At 41.8% G+C, this 20481-nt stretch overlaps 1 protein-coding gene across 4 annotated transcripts; it reads left to right on the forward strand.

Moving 5' to 3' along the window:
• Window positions 1–234: 234 nt before the first annotated feature.
• On the forward strand, window positions 235–19956 carry adora2aa (adenosine A2a receptor a). 4 transcript variants are annotated; one of them, XM_081611307.1, is made up of 4 exons: window positions 235–2056; window positions 9030–9696; window positions 11939–12002; window positions 16725–16843. In XM_081611307.1, exons 2-3 carry the CDS (start codon window positions 9365–9367, stop codon window positions 11970–11972), a joined length of 366 nt encoding a protein of 121 aa, XP_081467433.1. In that variant the 5' UTR covers window positions 235–2056; window positions 9030–9364; the 3' UTR covers window positions 11973–12002; window positions 16725–16843. The 4 variants fall into 4 exon arrangements, with proteins under 4 accessions (XP_081467433.1, XP_008415459.1, XP_008415460.1 ...); XM_008417237.3 differs by lacking the exon at window positions 11939–12002 and having other exon boundaries at window positions 241–2056; window positions 16725–18606; XM_008417238.3 differs by lacking the exon at window positions 11939–12002 and having other exon boundaries at window positions 241–2056; window positions 9033–9696; window positions 16725–18606.
• Window positions 19957–20481: the final 525 nt, after the last annotated feature.

The following is a 20481-nucleotide window of genomic DNA, read 5'->3' on the forward strand; positions in this document are numbered from 1 at the left end:
TGTGTTGTTTTAATATCGTTACATTTTTATTTATGTATACAATACTCTGACATCGTCACTTTTTTTATAATAACGGCACAAGTGTTTTGTTTTTTGCCAAATGGTTTTTTTTTTATTTCCCTTTATTTTTTCCTTTTTTTTTTTCTTTTTTGCCCAAATCATCTTCTGGCAATAAAAAGGAAGTCCTTTATATATATATATATATATATATATATATATATAACTTTTGGGCAAAATTAAAAAAGACCTGGCTCATTATTTTAGGAGGGCAACAATATTTGAAAACTCTAAACTTATAATGGGACCAAAATGGAGCCATGTGACTTGGGACATTTTAAACCTGGTGATGCCTATTTCATTTAAATCAGGTTTGATTTTTTATTTTTTTTTGATGGGGCACCAAAACTGGCTCCAGCCCAGGGGCTGTTATCCTTCTAAAATAGTTCCTGGTCAACAGTAAGTAAAGAAATATGGTGGTTACAGAATATTGACATAAAACGATCTAAATGCCATCCATCCATCTTCTTCTGCTTATCCGGAGTCGCGGGGGCAGCAGCCTAAGAACAGAGGTCCAAACTTCCCTCTCCCCAGCCACTTGTTCCAGCTCCTCCAGGGGAATCCCAAGGCATTCCCAGCCCAGCTGAGAAACATAGTCCCTCCAGCTCCTGGGTCTTCCCCGGGGCCTCCTCCTGGTGTGACATGCCTGGAACACCTCACCAGGGAGGCGTCCAGGAGGGACCTAGCCAGATGCCTTATCCACCTCAGCTGGCTCCTCTCTCCTGCAGCCTCTGCTCCGATTCACCTATCGATCTATGGCTCCATTTTTCCCTCATTTTCTCAACTCCAGAGTGGAAGACTGGTCTCCTCTCAAGGAGACCGGTTCCAGAGCCAGAACCATGCGTTGAGATGAGACCGAATGTTTCTAGCTGGAACCTCACAACCTCACATACCAGCTCAGGCTCCTTCCCAACCAGACAGGAGGCATTTCCATGTCCTGAGAGCCGGGTAGTGGATCATCCAACCCTCAGTCACCACACCTTGCACCCGACTCCATTGGCCCCTCAAACAAGTGGTGAGCCCGTTGGGAGGGGAACCCACGTCTCCTCTTTGGGCTGTGCCCGGCCGGACTCAGTGGGTAAACTCCTGGCCATCAGGCACTCTCCAGCATGCCCCACCTCCTGTGACCCACATTCAGGTGAGGGAACAGTGTCCAATGACTGTGCTCTTCATAAGAAGTCTGACCTCCAGTTGAAGTTACAATCACATGTGAATAAGCTTGTTCATGCGATGATGTTCATGAGTTTTGCTTTTATCATCTCAAAGCTACGTTTATACATGGATTTTTTTTTTCAGACAGACGTTTTTCCTTCCACTAAACTTACCACAACTGTGGTTTACTCTCTTGGTGAAGGGTGAGTGACTCTGCACAGTCAGTAACATTTATGCATTTAAATCATGTTCTCTTAGTCTCATGTAATTGAAAAAAAAAAGTGAAACTAAATTTGTAATGAATAAATATAAAGATGTGAGTTTCACTTTTTGCGCTGGATTCCTAAAATAAATGAACTTTTTACTGAGATGCACCTGAATGTAGAGAGAAGCAGCGCCACTGCGCGTGTCAGCTGGGTCAGTAGTAGTGGGAGGTGTGTGTGTTGTGTGTGTGTGTGTGTGTGGGGGGGGGTTACCATCATCTTTACAATGCTTTCTACGTGATCCGCCCCCGGAGAGGAAACGGCCACAATTCTGCAAAAAATGTTTTAGTGAGGGAGGGGAGGGTGAGAGACAAAGCAGAGGAAAGGCGCTATTCTCATCTTTAAGTCGCTACATTCACTGAGGCACGAGAGCAACTTCTACACAGGAAGGCGGAAACACGGACCGTTCCTTCTTCTTCTCCTTCTTCTTCTTCTTCTTCTTCTTGGTATTTAATTTATTTCCTGGACTCATCTGCTGCATGTCACTCTGAGCCGCAACTCTCCTCTCACAGTTTTTATTTTTATTTTTTAATTTTCTTTTGAAGCGAGTCTCCCATTTGCTCTCTGAACGCGGTGAAGCTCCGGTAAGTCAAATTAAAATATGTTTCCGTCATTTAGCTCTATAGATATTATCTCTACGCTGAATGATCTGGTTATGAATGTGGATGTAGAAGCAGCTCAGCGTGATGATGTGTCCTCTCTGAAAGTTTGCGGGAGATGCGTGTAGTGCGTGTTTTTTTGGGGGGGTTTTCTCTCCCCCGCCTCACCTGTGAGGTGAAAAACACGCAGGAATTTGAGGCGCTTCAGTCCGTAAAGCCCGCAGTGATGATGAGCATCTGTTCAGGGGCCACAGCTGCTCTGCGCTCCGGGCTCTGCATGTGTGCGCATGCGACTGGAACCGGAGTGGCTCCAATCTAGAAATATTTGGACACACCAGCGACTGAACTTTTTACTTTATCAATTTATATAACATGACGTGCTGTTGGCCAGTTTCCTTTAATAAAGCATAAAATGGATAAAAACAGAACGTGGTTTTAGTCAGTATTTTTATTTTTTTACGGTTAATATAATTGTTGTTTTTTAAATATTATTTTATCTAACATTTCTAGTTCCAGTTTTATCCGCTTTTATAATTCATTTATTACTCTCCCTTGTGCCATTCATTGGTTCCATTTATTGCACTAGGCTTTGTCATTGCTGAGACTCATTAGGTGTTTTATGAAGATATTTGTCTTGTTTATTGCTATGTTTATCCTGTGACCGGATCCAGGGCCGGATTTAGGAGATAATGGGTGCCTGGGCTAATGCCAGTATTGGTGCCCTGCCTACACACGTTTCTGTTGCTTATACATCCAGATCCCCAAGACGAAGCGATCCCAGACATTGGGGGTTATGTGAAACATTTTTAAATTTTTTAAAAAGTCCACAAAATGCAGTTTTTTTGGCTGTTACATTACGGCGGCCAGATCGCCTCTCTGCAAAGTAAAACGTAGGTTGATGGACCTTCGATTCAGGAGAACACCTGAAGGTTGATAAACAGCTCTCTGTTTTTCTGTCTTCATGATGGCATCTAGCCGACACACAGACACCATGCCCACGTTTAAAACAGGAGAAAGATAAACAGAGATACATTTTATTATTTAGTTTTTTTATTTTACAAAGATATCTTCAAATGAAAAATGTAAGGCAGAAATTTTATTTATTTATTGATGACCTTTTTGACTTTTTTTTTCTTTCATTGGAAGTGGGACCACAAACCCAGCGACCCGTGTTCACTTTTGTTCTATCTGGACCAGTGAAATAAACAATAATTAACCCCCTCTAAAAAAAAAAAAAAAATGTGGAAAGTGCATCCTTGAATCACCATGGCAACCACTCAGCTGTGCAGAATGCCTGGGTGGACTGAGTGGTACCTTTGAGGATGAAGCTTCTTCAGACTAGCCAGCAGCAATTAGCAAACGCCTGGTGGAGCTGAGCTCATCATAGGAGCTACTGCTCAGTGAAACTCTGGTAAAAGCGTTGCTAAAGGGTTAATCATTTCAAGATGTTAAATTACGAAGTCAAATTTCTTTAAAGTCATATTTGATATATGTAGCATTCTTATAACAACTGAAGGTAACATAGTTACTTGATTATGCTATAAAGTGACACTATATGGCTGGAAAACACATAAAAATGACCCTTTAATGTGAACACATGTCCATTTTCATCAAGTTTTTTTCTATTGCACATTTCAGCAACAAGACAACTGAGCACGCTTTACATCATTTTACTTTACGTTTAGAGTTATTCCACCTTGTCAGTGGTTGCTTCATCTTTATGGTTGAGAGACATCAAGCCAGTGAATCTGAGAGCTCTAAAGTCATTGCTTGCGGTCTCCTAGTGGTACCAGACTCGGACCTTTCAGGTGGGTAAGCTCTGCCTCAGTGACAGTCCCTGGAGTGTCTCCGCTGAACTCTGTAGCTCCATTTTAGGTCAGTTTAATTCGGTAGGAAACATCGCTGTCATGGGACTGTCACTGGCGTTTCAGATATTCATAACTCTCATTATTGTCCTCTGAGATTTAAAAAAAAAAGTTTTTTGTTTGCTTCACACTGCTGAGGCTGGAACGTACTTTCATTCAATCCATTGTGATGTTGCTTAATACCATAAGAGACCTAAAATCAACAAGAATCTTGTCTGCAAGTCCAAAAGAATAAAAATACAAACGGATAAACAAACTTCCAAAATAACAAGTCTGTAGAAATGATGTCTTATCCAACCCAGAGGGAAAAGTCTGACTGGGAGAGCAAAGACCTTTGAGTTCCAGTGCAGCTGTTATCTTTGAAAACCTAAAGGAGCTTTCCCTCCGAGGGAAACGGCTCTGTAAAAACAGCAACTGTCTGAAACAGGCGGCTTGCAGATATCCAGGAGTCTAATTACGCCCTCTATTAATTATCCTCCATGACTCAGATCCTGCATTCTGATAACAGCCACTTTGCTTCAAACTGAACCCATCGAGGATCCATGAAACGTAGTCGCGTTAACGCAGATGTGAGCAAAATCCTGCTCCGACGGATGGAAACCAAATGTCCCCACGCACTCGAGTCAGGAACTGAACAAACAAACACAGTTAGTAAATGTTCCCTGCTGAATGTTTTGTCATTTTTTTCTGACAGATGGGGAAGAAGTCAGCGTCCGGACGACTCCATGAATTCACTTTACTCACAAGTGCTGTGTGGTGGGGAAATAAATATCCTGATCCTCCGTTGATTATTGCTTTATAACTGTGCTTACTTACACAGCAATGAAGAGTTTCTCATTTTAATGTTAGTTTTGTTTCTCTGTGAATTTACTGACAGTAAAAAGAAAAAAAAAATGTTATGAGAGCACATTATTAAGAAGTAGGAAAACATATTTGCATGTCACATAGTAAAATAAGTAGCGGATTTTCCATCAAGACGTGTCTTATCCATGAAATCTTTGTTGACAGGCTTAGTTACTTTTTCTACTGCCGGTGACCAAGTTTCCTCACATCTCAGGAGATGCTCTGTGAGGCTCTGTGAGGCAGAAGCTTGAGGAGCTTCATCCTCAAAGGCAGCACTAGATCCACTTAGGTATTTTGCACAGCTAAATGGTTGCCATGGATATTAAAGGGCTGGATGAGACATTTAATTCTCTGACTTCACTATTAGCCTTTAAGTGACATATTTATTCTAGATTTTTGGGGTGATATTAGGTCTGTTAATCTTTAAAGGAAGTTATGCCCCCCCCCAAACTTTCGAGCTCAGCGTGGCATCAGACGTTTTTTTTCCCCTCCCAGACTCTGATTAGCAGAAGCTGGATGTCTGTGACCAGCTGTCAGACTCTGCTGAGCTAATGGGTTCTGTTCACACAGCCATCTGAAATGTGATTAATGGTGCATGCTCTTATCTGCCTCCACTGTAAATGCACCCAGAATTTATTTTAGGCAAGCTAGACTTTTTGTGGAAAGGTCATGTGACCACGTTGTAGTTATCAAATGCAGAATGGGGCGTCAGTCATTCAGGATCTGTTGTTTCCTCTTCTTCAGCTGTTCTGACAGACCCTCCACACCCGGAATCAGAACCGTGCTGATTCTCACACACGTTCAATCTGGGAACAATCGCAGGTCCTGGTTGTCAACACAGTGTGTCTCTCCACAACAAAATTGGTGCAGTGACTCCAGTCCAACAGCACTGAGTAGGTTCTGGTGCTAATAAGTCACGATGAGCCTAACTTGCGTTTTCGTATTTGTTTTTAAAACTTATGATAAAGGACTCTGGCTCAATCGAAGCAAATACACTCTTGTGATCAGGACGGGAAAATTATGCAAAATGACATTCAAAATGACGGTGGATCAGAATGACGTTAACCTGTTGCTAGTATCTGGTAAACAACATGTGGCCACGCACCCAAGCGATCACCTTAGCTGGAGGAAAACTTTCGACAAATAACATAAAACGTAAAACATTCGCTTGGACCCTCTCTCTCTCTTCAGCGCCACCGTGCGATTTACATCGTATGTGCAAAACTTTGTCAACATTTAACTAATGACACAATTTCACAATTGCAGTGGTTCCAATAAAGAAGAAACACAATTAAAATCTCAGGCGAATAAGTTTGTTCACGTGATGAGCCAAAAACCAAAAATGCAGCGTCATCATCCTCCAACTACTTCCCCATCTTCTTCTTTGTGGTTTGCGCCAGTGGCAACATCCAGTTGTTGATCACATGATTCGTGAGATGATTTAAAAAAAACACTTTTGCAAAATAAGCCAATTTTGATGGTCAAAAACCCACCTCATTATAGCAGCAAAACTTTTTATTAAAGAGGGAGTTTTTTTTTAATTAACATGTTTCCATTAAGCAAGTTTATTTTTGAAATGCCAAATTACAAAATTCTGAAGGAGTGGGTGAATGGAAACGCAGCCACTGACTGTGTTGTAATGTCATTCATCATCATGGTGCCTTATGGCAAAGCACAACTTTAAACACAGCTGTCTGCTGTTGTTAACGGCAACCTGTGTAAAGTCCAGCTCAGTCTGGCTGATAGTTGAGACATGGTACAGGATAACACCTGGGTGTAAAGACCGCTTTACCTTTTGTTCCAGTGATAGGCTCAGATGTTATAGGGTTCTGCAATGCTTATTGGACAACATGGAGGTTCTGCTTGGTCTTGGCCGCCCTCACATACCCACCGGTTCTGAACTCTGACCTGAAGAATCAGGCAACCTGAAGGATCAGGTCAGAGTTCAGCCTGATCTCTGGTTTCCAGCTGTAATCACTGCAGCTGTATGCTGACTCTAGATGTCTAGGCTCTTTAGGTCCAGAGATAATAACTTAGTTTACAAATTAATATTGAAAATATCTTCAGAGAAGGTGGCATCACACACATTTATCTGTAGAAACACATATCTCTACAATCATTTCACTGAACAAAATGTTGATTTATCTTGGGGAATTTTTCCTCGGTGGCAACCTTTCGCAGCGCGTTGCAGCGTTTCGACCAACAGACTGAGCCTTTGTCTGTGCAGCAGGAAGCAGCTTCCCCTCTGTCACCTCCATCACTTCCCCATCTGCATAAACAAGCGTTAGCTAACCGTATGAGCCGATGTAAATCACACTGCACTGCACTCACAAAGCTGAAAATATTCGCTTCGAATCTGAAAAATCTGCAAAAAAAAAAGAAAAAAAAAGGGGAAAATTACCTGCCACTTTCTGAGCCTGCATTGCATCAACTGGGTTAGCAGAGATTTTAAGAGGAGATGATTTTATATTGCTCTATCTGTAAAATGAATGTACTGTAGCTTTAAAAGTGAGTTTGGTACTGTTCTAGTCATTTCCTCTAATAATATGATCCAATTATGTGACAAAGATATTTTGAAATTCTAAATACGTGTGAAGAAGTGCGACAATTCATTTTTAAATATTTTTCATGCTTGTTTTGAAGTATGTGAGTGAATAGTAAAATGTCAATTAGAAACTGTACTATTATCAATACTTTATGAATGTTAGAGATGCACGAAAGGAATCACTCACATAGTTCAGTACACAAAAAATAAGATTTTTTCGAATACTTAAATGCATCAAAAAATAATTCCCACCATTGTTGGTCTATAAATGCATTAATCAGCTACATACACAACATAGAGTATTCAGATACATTTTGGATTTAGCTTAATTAAAATCATATTCTGATGTTAGGAATTTGATGTAAACTTGTTTAATCTTGTTATTCTTTCACCTTCTGCTGAATTCAAACCTGATTTATTTATCAGATAACTTTTATGTGAAATGGTCCAATTAAAAAAAAACAGAATTGGTTAAAGTCAGTGTTGTCATTTTAAACCTAAAATTAATATCATAAATGGTCATTGACCAGAAAGAACTTCATATTTACTGAATATAGATGTTTTTTTAATTCAAACTGCTCTCACGTTGCTGCTCTAGAAACCACCAGCCCAGCAACATGCATGCAAACAGAGCTGTTAACGGAGACCGATGTGTTTCTGGATGTCAATGTCAAAACTACAGTTAGTTTCAAAAACCGTATTTGAGATTTTACCATATTTATGTCTGCACACACAGGACCTGCTGCCCTCCGTGGTTCCTCTGATTTTGCTAAACGTTTTTAGATCATCAAACAAAACCTTTAGAACGCAGATAAACTGAGTAAATAGAAAATTCACTTTTCAAATGATATCTTATCACATGTGGAAAAAATAACCCAACTACGCTATTAAATCTCATGTTTCATGTGTGCAGAATTGCTTTAATTTAGCCATGTTGGAGTGTTTTCTAATATGAGTTGTTTTGAAGCAGTGTAAGCCTAGACTTTGACTAGTCCAACTGAAAACCTTAGGTTTTTTTTGTATTAGGTTTGAGTCAGAGACGTAGTTCCTGGTTTGCTTTTGCATCAAGTCCTGAAGCAGCAAAGCAGCTCAACACCATCACAGTATGACCACCATGTTTGTCTGCATGGCGTCCTTCTGTCTTAGCTTGATACCAAATTTAAAGGGACACACACTTTTCAACAAGTCTGATGGACAGATGCATCCTTTTCTCTTTGCAGAGGTTTTGGCTTCAGCACGTTTGACCCAGTCTGAGTCTGATTGATCATTTGGATGTTTCTCTGGGTTTGTGACGTTCTGGCCGAGCTATGGATGAGCTCCTGTTAGTAGTTAAGTCGTTTTTATCAGAGCATTTCTGTGAATCTTGTGAATGGCTCTTATTGTAGTTTCTGGAGTCCCAACACTTCTGGATGATTTTCCAGACTGATAGACTTTCATCTGGTTTTGAGTCTTTCCAGAGCCTTTGGTCTACTTCATGTTGTCAGACTGGTTCTATCAAAAGTTTTCCGAAATGCTGTTAGTGGTTATATATGAATGTTTTACATTCAGCTAGCTTTGATGCTTTATGAGCAGCATACTGCTCATTTCATTTTCAGGGAACTTGATGTCTGTTTTTGCCCTTACGCTCATTATCAGTATTTAAAGTGACTTCCTGTAGAGTAACAGCACTTCCTCTTTCTGTTTTCTGTCAATCTTTTATCTCCAGCAGCATGATGTTCCCATGATGCCTCTCAGCCCTTCCAGGATTCCTGGAAAAGCAGCGCGCTGATGGGAAGGAGTTGAAACAGAGACAGAAGAGGAACTTTTTATTTTTATTGATTTTTTTATGTGGATTAGAGAGAGCCTCGTGTGAAGCTGGATTAAACATCAGTTTTTCAGCTGTCCAGATGTGAACTTGCCCTTGCTGGAGATTTTTTTCTTTTTCTTTTGGATGCTTCTGTAAGCCGTGGAGGTGAGGGGGTTCGGAATCCGGCAGGCTGCAGCTATGGACGTTGAGCGGTTCCCTCCCTCCTCATCAGCGACCTCTCGTCCCGTGTCACCATGCTCACCAGTGAGAGCATTCTCTACATCGTCCTGGAGCTGCTGATCGCCGTGTTCTCCGTCCTGGGGAACGTGCTGGTCTGCTGGGCAGTTTTCCTCAACAGCAACCTCCAGAACATCACCAACTGCTTCGTGGTGTCGCTGGCCGTAGCTGACATCGCCGTGGGAGTCCTGGCCATCCCGTTCGCCATCGTCATCAGCACGGGATTCTGCTCCTACTTCTACGGCTGCCTGTTCATAGCGTGCTTCGTCCTGGTCCTCACCCAGAACTCCATCTTCAGCCTGCTCGCCATCGCCATCGACCGCTACGTCGCCATCAAGTTACCACTCAGGTGAGCGCTGCGCACCAGAGGACAATCCTGTTGGTTAGTCACCGGTGTAGTGTGTCTGTTTAGCTTCTACACTCAAAGAACTATAGTCCTGTAAATTTACAGTCAAATACTGGCAGCTATAGACGCCAGAAGTTTACTGTGAATGCAGCTGTGCCGTAATTAATCCTGACAGTAATTTACCGTCAATGCAAAGTACGGTATAGATCAGTGTTTCTCAACCTTTTTCGGCCCAGCGCCCCCCTAAGCCTTTATCCAGGTCCCTCACCCCCCCCCCCCCCCCCAACAAAGAATTTGTATAGGCTACTTGCACTGACAATTATTTTATTATTAATGTTACTATCATTATTGTAGATGTTTTGAATCGGCGCACCGATTATGTTTTCCCGGACACTTCAGCGCCCCTTACGCTCCTTCACGTCGCGCACATAACGGGGTAAATGTAGCGAGTTTTGCCCTAAACGTATCGGCGTCTGGAGGAGGGGGGTTGGGGGGGAGCGTATGTTTCTACGCTCCTTCGTGGGGTTGTGCCGATTTATGTTTTCGCATCCACCTGAATAATGTGTAGTTGCGCCCCTGCCCATGGCACTTCAACAATATTATTTTACCTTTTATCTGGAAATAGTGTCAGTTTATTCTTGCCATACATTCCTCTGTATTAATTATTGCTCGAAAGGTCTTGCCATACCAGCGTATTCCTCTGTATTTACTTTAGTTTCTTAGTTTATTCTTGCATTTTGTTCTTCATTCATTTCCATTTAGTTTCCTTTGATTAGTATTATCCTCTCTTGGTTTATTTCTATGTCCACTTTAGTTTCTTTCCTGTTGCTAGATTTATTTTATTGTTTATTGATCATCAGTAATATTCATTCATCACCTGCTGCGCCGCTTAATCGTCATGTTTTTCACATCATGTGTTGATTTTTCACTGTTCAGCGTCGGATTCTCTGTTTTTATGCCATTTGTCGCTACGTTTTGCCCGCTTCTCCCGTTTCAGAATTTTGCGCAATGTGCGCGTCGTTTTTTTTTTGTTTTTTTTTTACCCCCTAAAGTGCAGGGCGGTCGGGAAACATCGATGCGGGAAAGGCAGTCTGACATAAACCTTTTAAAACAACGGAAACAATTTCGGTATTCTGATTATTGAAATTTAAAAGTGCTGTGTTGTTCTATCTATCTGTCGTTCTAATGTTCTATCGTTCATGTCGGACCACTTACAGCACCGGTGTTAACGCTATAAAATGAACGCTCTCTATCGTGGTATCACCCATGGAAGGATTTATTTATTTAAATGTGTTCATTTTTTTGAGGGATACAAAGTCGTGATTTTAGTAATTACATGTTTATAAGAGCGATTTTCTGTTGTCCTTCCATGGTAGCAGGCAGCTTTCAAACGGAAATAAAACACTTTTTAATATAAATTGCTGCTTTGACATGATCACAGAACTGCCAAAACATATGTAGCCTACATAAATACCAGACAAAGTGAATCACAGCAGCGTCATCAGCCGGTGTAACGCTGAACTGATGCGGAGCGGAGCTGCGCCATGAAGCTACAAACACTGAATAGAAGAAGAAGAGCTGCCATCGATACAGTTGCAGCCAAGCATGATTTAATGTTACACAATACAGTTTTACCAAGTTGCTCAAAGTCTAAACTGGTATTGTTGTGGATTTAAGGTGTAAAGTTTACCTTCGACCAAACGCCCCCCAAAGGCATCCCAGCGCCCCCCTCTTGTAAAAATGTCCGCCAGCGCCCCCTGCCGTCCTCTGAACGCCCCCTGGGGGGCGGTACCGCCCACGTTGAGAACCGCTAGTATAGATACTGTGAAAGAACGGTCAAATACTGGCGTCTGTAGCTGCCAGTAGGTTACTGTTTTTTGAACGGTAAAATACCGTTTTTCTGAAAGAACGATAAAAAAATAAAAAATAAAAAAAATACTGGTAGGTAGTTTTTTTTTTTTTTTTTTTTTTTTTTACTGTTATTTCAGAAAAACGGTAAAAAAAAAATAAATAAAAAATAAAAAAAGCTGGCGTCTGTAGATAGGCTACCAGTATTTTACTGGACATTTACCTTTTCAGTCCTGTAATTACTTTTTAAAGTGTTGTACTGTAAATACTGTAATGACGCCAACAGGTTTTATTAGAAACAAGAGCGAGCTGCTGCGCCTCTAACAAACCGTTACACTCAACTGAATAGCTTCACTGCTAACACACTGAACTCTCCGCTCTTCCGGTGTTCTGTCAGGTCAGCATCGGTCCTGGTCCTCCCGCTCCCCTGATCCCTCGCCCACATGACAGGTCCATCACATGTGAGTGGAAGTCAGCAGAGTCAGACTGGGGAACCCCATAACACTCTACACATAACAGGGATCACAATGCAACTTATAACAAATACACATAACCATATGGACCCCAGCAGAACTAAAATACAGAATCGTTAAAATACTACGGTGCAAACGCGCAGCAAACACGAGAAAAACAAATACAACAAAGAAAAGACGCAGACAAAAAAGAGATGCAAAAAAAAATATATAAAAATGAGTGTTCCAGACCACTAGAGCTTTGTGTTCCAATTCAGGGTCTGCATCCTTTCAAGCTTATTCTTTCATGGGCTTGAGAAACGACCCGGTCTACGGAAGAGGGGTCCTGCGAAGGCAGAGAGCATTGCAGAGAAGCTGTAGCCTTCAGCTAGCTGCCTAGCCTCCACCTCGGCGTTATGTTGCTTAGCAGCCGTGACACAACATGATTTAATGCAACACCGGCTGAATCAAGACAGGAAGCTGAGCACTTTGGTATTTCCTCACCAATGATAATGCATCTAGACTTCTTCAATTTTAATACATTACTAAAATATAAGGAGGAATATCAGCACAAACTCTTGTAAATCCCTGCATAAGGGACAAGATCAAATCTGGCGATTTTTACAAACAGTTTTCTCACAAAAATGAAATCAAAACCCAAAACTTACTGATAGTGCCAGATTTGAAACCCTACCTGGTGACAGAAGTAGCTCTTTTTCTATTAGATAATTGTGAAATCTAGCCTCTGGTCAGCTGTCATTAACAATGGAGTAGTTTGTTTGTTTCTATTAAAGGGGGTTAGAGGTTTGTTTATGAGAAGTCAGTGTTTTACCTCCAGCTGATAGCAGACACAGAGATCCCAGTTTGGAGAATCATAAGGAAGTTCTCATGAGCAAGTTAAGCGAAAAGTAAACAATATTCTGGATATTAACATAAAACTTTCCCTCTTACAGCCAGCTGTTTTTTGAACCCAGCATTATGTATTAATATGCTCAGTTTATCTGCAGAGCGTGTTATAATTTGTTGTATTCTGGCTCATAGAAGTGTGCACATACTCAAATTGCTGAGTAAGTTTTAAGTTAAGCATATTATTTTAATTGTGAAAATGTGTACTTGATTTGATCCATTCACAGATATTTGATGAGTAAAGCCTCTCAAAGCAGTTTAACAAACAATATAAATAAAGTTTTACATCCGACTCAGTGACTTTTTCTGGACTTAATTTATGTTTAATCTGTCAAGTATATTTCAGACAGATGGTGCTCAAAATGGGGCTGCACAGTGGCGCAGTTGGTAGAGCTGTAGCCTTGCAGCAACACGGTTCTGGGTTCGATTCCCGGCCCCGGTCTTTGCATGTTCTCCCTGTGCATGCGTGGGTTTTCTCCGGGTACTCCGGCTTCCTCCCACAGTCCAAAAATATTAACTGTCAGGTTAATTGGTCTCTCCAAATTGTCCCTAGGTGTGAGTGTGTGTGTGCATGGTTGTTTGTCCTGTGTGTCTCTGTGTTGCCCTGCGACAGACTGGTGACCTGTCCAGGGTGACCCCGCCTATCGCCCGGAACGTTAGCTGGAGATGGGCACCAGCAACCCTCCTGACACCACTAAGGGACAGGGGTGTAAAGAAAATTGATGGATGGATGGATGGTGCTCAAAATGTTCCAGGACAGTGGAAAATGTTCCTGTTGTCAAAATTCACATAATTTAAAAGTTTTCTTATTTTTACTGCAAAATCAACCCGATTATTAGAGCGGAATGGTACATGAGGACAGATAAGGAATCTTGCTTTAATTAAAAACCAAAAAGAAAAATTTCTCTCTGTTTAAAGAATAATTTCCCCACTATTTCTATAGTCTGGGAATGATGAAGACTTAGTGTTTTATCTAAACCTGACAGCCTTTTGTTTCTCTGGTTCCTCTGAAGGCTTTCTTTACTCCAAACAGCAGAAGCCTCACGGCTGGAGTATAAATTTAATTCCTGTATATAAAGATGAGCCATTTGTACCAGAGGGTTTTGGCCGTATAAGTGTCTCCAAAATTGGAGTTTCCCGTGGGACCATGTCCCCTTGGAGCAATCAGTTAAATATTGCAATGATTGCTTATACAGACACTAATCCCCCCCAGCGATTAGGCTCCACTGTAAAAACCCGATCAGGCGTCCTGCCTGCCGTGTTTCCCTCCGCTCTGCGCTATCGGTGTGGCTACCAGCCTTTTAGCTCCCTGAGGTCATGCCTTACCTCATGCTGTGGCGTCACCCTGAAACAATCAGCCTGACCTCAGCGACGCATTGAAGCGCTCTGCCTTCCTGTCCCACTGACTCACACAGACTGTTTTCACACAGCCTCTTCCTCCTGCTGAGGATGCTCTACGTGAGGGCTCCTCTGTGTTATTTTGTGCATCCCTGGCGGGACGGGGGGGCTCTGGGGGCTTGTTTTTGCAGCATTAACCTTTTGCACTTTAACATCTCAAGAATGTGATAGAAACAATCTCAGCTGCTCTCCCACACTGCACAACAGGCTAACTCAAAATAGACTCCTTCCTTTGAGGAATCCCGCAAAACGTTGTAGTTTATCTTTGTCTCTTAGATTGGTTTCCGGGAGAAGAGGTGCTTATACAGGAAGAATAAGTAAACAATAAATCAGGCAAAAGTGCTGTTTATATATTATCCATGTCTGTGTTTAATTAAGCCTCAGATAGGATGACTTTGCAGTTTGTTCACATCATCCCTTAAGAAACTTTTATTTGAGGCACACAGCCTGCTATTCTGTTGAGGGCTTTAACAATGAATCCAGCCATTGTTGTCTTTTTGATATGAGTGAGCTGTAAGCTTTCACATGAAAAATTATTTTTTATCTTATATTTTCAAGTGCCCTTAATACAAAAAAAAAAAAAGATACACTTCCTTTTTGTGTTATCAAACTGACAGTAAAAGAAACGTTTGATGAATCTCAATTATGTGTAAAATTATTCATTTCAAATTTAACCCGTCTAATTAGTTTATATTTTGGGAAGTTTTCTATATTTTTTAAACAAAAATATTTCGTTTAGCACCGACAGGAAGCTACAAAGCAGATGCTAACTGTAGCAGCGTTAGCATCCAACAGTTAACTCAAAATGTGTGTCTCTTTTGAAAGGCTGGTACTTCTGTGGTTGTGTAATCAAATGTTGCCTTTGTCTTTGACTCTGTCAACACTCAGAAACATTTCACACTCAAGTTAAGGATGTCTGAAAAAGAGCTATGGTTTGGTGTTGCGTTGCTAAGTGTTCCGTTGCTAGGTGTTGCGTTGCTAGGTGCGCTACACAGGCTGATGATTCCTGTAGAATTTAAAGACTGCAGGAATATATTGGCAGATTAAGGTTGAGCAGTGTGTGTGTGTCACCGGCCTAATGCTATGGAATGCTATGTCTGACATGCTAACACTGCAAAAAAAAAACAATTTTTGGTCTAGTTTCTAGTTCAAACATCTTAGCACACTTTAAATAAAATAAAACAAACTTACAAGTAGATTTTCAGCAAGACAAGCTACTTGTTAGAAGTGAAACATATCTGAAACTAGTACTTTTTATTAATGTCAAAGAAATATTGACTTAAAACAATCTCCTATATCTCGCTGAAAAGTTTTTCTTATTTAAAGTGTGTAAAGATATCTGCACTAGAAACTCGACAAGAATACTTGGTAGGATTTTGTGTTTTTGTAATGAACATGTTTCATACCGCCAGCTTTCTCTAAGTTTGATTTGCAGTCATATTGAATGTTGAGTCTTAGGAGGTAGTCAAAGACCAGCAACTTTTAACAGTCAGAAATCTGACAATATATACATTTTCAACTAGGAATCTGGATGAAAGGTTTACTTCTGTCTCCACGGACACCCCATCGAATCCTCCTTTTCTGTTCTAAAACCATTTGGGTCAGCTGTTTTACTCCATCCAATTTTTGAAGTCTTACTTGTGCCACTTACCTCAAAGATAGAAAGCCATTTTGCCTTTGCCGTCATTGCATCATGAGAGAGAGACAGATAGAAAGAGACAGAGAGAGAGAGAGAGAGAGAGAGAGAGAGAGAGAGAGAGAGAGAGAGAGAGAGAGAGAGAGAGAATACCTTGTGGAAAAAGTTGTGGAAGCCAAATTTAAGCAAACTTTTCAGACTTTCAAAGCTGTTGTCACAAGGCCTTGGACTTTTGCCGCAGACATTTTGAACTTCTTATGACTGTTTTGATTTTATCCTTGAGGCCCACAAGGTTACAACTTCACTGGAGACTGGAACTATAAGCGCCACTTCAGCCAAAGTTTTTAAATCAGTGAACATTTCTCTAATTGAAGTGACCAGCTCCTGCTTAGCGAGATGCATTGAGTACGGTGTGCAGTTCTGAAACAATGCTCAAATGTTCTCATGGGAATCTTTTTTTTGATTGAGTTAAAAGTTGAAAACGTTTGCATGTCTGCACCAAGTGCTCTGGTGTGTGAATTGTGATCTATGAAAATGACAGATGGTCTTCAGATGTTTCCGTCACTGTTTGGTGCCAAATCTATTTTTATCTCTTTTGTTTGCATTTTGAAGCTGTACTTACAACCTGGTTACAATCCAACCGAATAAAAGGCTAAATATCTTAAAAAGGTGTGACTAATTTTTAGCAATGCATCATGTCCTGCCATGAGATCTTGTCACACTGCTGGTTGACATCATAGGACCAGACAGTTGAAACTTATGCTTAATGTTTGCACTTTCTCTTTCTGCAGGTACAACAGCTTGGTGACAAGCCAGCGGGCTCGAGGCACCATCGCCTTTTGCTGGGCTCTGTCAATCATCATTGGTCTGACCCCCATGATGGGCTGGCACAAGTTGTCCAACAGTACCGAGACCAACAACAGCGACAACGAGACCTGCCGACCTGGCCAGATGAAGTGCCTGTTTGAGGCGGTAGTGAACATGGAGTACATGGTTTACTTCAACTTCTTTGCTTGTGTACTAATCCCCCTCCTGCTGATGCTAGCCATCTACCTGTGCATCTTCATGGCAGCTCGCCACCAGCTCAAGCTTATTGAATTGGAGGCCTTTCGTGGAGAAAAGTCGCGCTCCACTTTGCAAAAGGAGATCCAGGCTGCCAAGTCTCTGGCCATCATTGTTGGGCTGTTTGCCATCTGCTGGCTGCCTCTGCACATCATCAACTGCTTCACCCTGTTCTGCCCCGAGTGCCAGCGCCCTCCTATTTGGATCATGTACTTGGCCATCATCCTTTCCCACGCCAACTCCGTCATCAACCCCTTCATCTACGCCTACCGCATCCAAGAGTTCAGGCGGACCTTCCGAAAAATCATCCGGCGCCACATCCTGGGCTGGCATCCGGTGCTGGACAGCAGCGGCAGTGAGCGCAACTCCACACACACCACCATCACGGACTCCATCAGACTCAAGGCCAACGGCCTCAAGTTGGACCTCTTTACCGAGCTCAGCAGGAGCAGCAGCGGTGAAGACTTCAGCAGCCGCCCCACTAGCATCTCTCCTGTAGGGGGCGGCCTGGTGGCGGTCTCTCACCTTCCTCTGTCAGTCATCATCTCCAATTGTCCTCAAGCTGGGATGTGTACACTGCAAGCCCTCAGGCAGACTGATATCCCACTGACCCGCCATCTGGGCTTTGGGGAACGAGAGCATGGCCATGCGGGAGCAGAAAGTCTGGAGGATAAAGGCAAACGGAACATCGGCTCGACGCAGGTTTCGCCGCTCTTCGCCAACCAGAACAGGAAGAATTGCTTTTGCGAGCCACAAAGAGTGTCCTGACAAATACACAGGAAGGATGAGGGGGAACTAATTCAGGAGCCGAGCGATCAAATGTCCTCCGGGGATTGGAGAGGAGATGGGAGCGGTGATAACGGATAACAGGCAATAAATGTCACAGAGATAAATTAAACACACTGACTGTTTTTATGTAAGCCGGAGGGAAGAGTCTATAAAGCACCGCTTGTGGTCTGGAGCGCTCAAACTGCCTCTTCGCCTCCAACACAGAGGACAATGATTTAAATCGATGAAGCAGCTGACACATCCGTCTTCAACCTCAAGGTCCTCTCGCAGTCAGAAAAGGTTCGTTTTAGCAAACGAGACCGACAAAACGCTTTTGTATTTACTTTACAAATAAGTTGTGGTTGTTGAAAATGCACTTTGTCTCGTTTAAACTACCTGACCCAACCCGGGCTGTTAAACTTTCTCGAGCCGTCTGTGGAAAATATCGCTTTTCAAAACTTACGAAATAAGAATATATAGGGCTACACATGAATTTCACCTTTTCTGTACTTTTGCCTTCATCAATGCCAACATTTGTCACTGAGTCACAGACGTCCAGTTTTATTTTGCACCTCAGGGTTTCCAACAGTTCAGACTGGTATCCTTCTCCTTATTTTGTCCTCGGGTCAAAATGACCCGAGATCTCTATATGTTTTCCTCATATACAGAAAATGAGGACAACAGGAGGGTTAAAGCCAAAGGGGGGGAAATGGGATAATGGAATGCTGAAATGGAAACTGATGTTAGTGTTTGCTCAATGAGGCTTTGACGTGTTGTAAAAATTTATTCAGATGTAAAATAAAAAAAGTAATTTATCATTATAAACGATTGCATTTCGAATGTGTTACACTCTGAGTGTCTTGCAACTTGAACAAACACGTCGTGATGGGTTTGTTCCAGAAGAACCACTGTTATATTGTTCTTGTGTGTAGGTTTGCATAAAAGTCCTGCCTTTAAATAGATGCTCTGACAAAAGAGTAACTAAACGCTACAATGGCCCCAAAGTGATCCCACGCATTATTCAGTGCAGCTCCAGGCTTTCCTGCCTTTTATCTGGAACATGTTTCATATCAGATTTGGAAGCCCAACAAACTGAGTCAGAGCTCTTCGCTTGCCTATGCTGGGAAACGGTTAGTTAGGGCCTCCAACTATCTCTGGACTTCTTTATTTTCCCAGCTTTTATCACATCTCCCCTGTGGGTTCAGGTTCCCTCTTCTTTTTGAAAGCTTCTCCGGGATCTTTAGGACTTTTTTCTTCTATAAGTCATTCATCAAGTCCTTTGAGACGTCATGCTCTGCTGCTGACCTGCAGAATCTCCTCAGCTGGATCATCTGACAGTTTGCATCAGAACGCCACATTGTCAATATTAAACTTATTAATACAGTAGCCTTACACACAGGAATACAAAATAAACTGGTTAGTGGTTCTTTCTTTTTGTTAGGGTGCATGAACATAAGGTACGTAGAGTAGAGATGCACAATATTGGATTTTGATATACGATATGCCGATATACTTGGCCGATAATCGATATATTCCTATACTTTCTTACTGAGACTATATGACTTTCTCTACTGAGGAGTTAAAGTACTCCGTTATCTTTGTCCATTTATCCTGTTACCAAATGCAAATGCTAAAAAGGAGGCTGAAAATGATGCAATGCCTTCAACCTGCATCATGTCTAATGTCAAATTTATTCATGACATCTGCTCTCTCTGAGACAGTGACAACACTCAAACTGCAAATTTGTGAAGTCTTCACAATTCTACAGCTAATATCGGCCGATACCGATACCATGCTGATGACATCGAGTCATGATAAAAAGAAAGTACACCCTCTTTTTAGAGGTTTTATGTATCAGGGAAAAATAACATCTAAGCTAAAGTGTAGAAAAGACCAAAACAGGATCCACCTTGTTCAAAAGCCACAACATGGGACACAGATCCAACTGAGGGATTCTTCATAAGCCACTCCCCAACCAGAGGCAAAGTGTCTTACCTGGACTAAAGAGAATAGAGACTGGATTATTTTACAGTAATCCAAAGTCCTATTTTCAAATAAAAATAAAACACAAACAAAAAAAACATTTTTGTCGGTTTATTTAGAATCCAAGGTACCTGAATCTGGAGGAAGAGTGGAGCTTCCCTCTGCTGACAAGCATTATTTTCATTTTCAAGTAGGACATGATACTGACCCATTCTGCCAAAAGTACAGACCTGCTTTACTGACCATGATTTCACAGTCATTGTCTATGGAGTCTATAGAGCTGGTATTCAGCTCCGGGCCTCCATAGGGCCGATGATGCAGCTTTAAGATCCGTCTCTGGTCCAACATGCCTGAACCAAATGGCTGAATTACCTCCTTACTTTGCGCACACAAACAGAAACAATTGACTTCCGTTTACTAGTTTTTGCAAATAGCACCCTGTAGGCCCAAGTTCTGGAAGGAAGGAAAGGGAAAAATATCCTCTCTGTACACCTGGTCCTGCAGTCTGGTCCTGGAATGTTTTATGGATGAACCAAACCAGACTGTACAAACACAGAACTTACTGAATCATGGCAGAGCAGACGATGAGGAAGCATAGCCTCTGCTGGGCCTTCTGCTGAACAGCATCTGTGTGCTAGGATCATCTCAGGTCAGGAGAAAGGTTTGGTTCCTCGGAACTGGAAGTGATCTACACCAGACACGCCGTAGTTTAGGACTGTTGTAATGCTATACGGA

Source organism: Poecilia reticulata, chromosome 9 (assembly GCF_904066995.2).
Source record: "Poecilia reticulata chromosome 9, P_reticulata-male-v2, whole genome shotgun sequence".
Lineage (NCBI taxonomy): Eukaryota > Metazoa > Chordata > Actinopteri > Cyprinodontiformes > Poeciliidae > Poecilia > Poecilia reticulata.

What these genes read in the sequence shown, in the direction of transcription:
- adora2aa (XM_008417237.3), top strand. Translation starts at nt 9,365, where the DNA reads ATGCTCACCAGTGAGAGCATTCTCTACATCGTCCTGGAGCTGCTGATC. An exon ending in GCCATCAAGTTACCACTCAG is followed by an intron (nt 9,697 to 16,724) that starts GTGAGCGCTGCG and finishes CTCTTTCTGCAG; the next exon opens with GTACAACAGCTTGGTGACAA.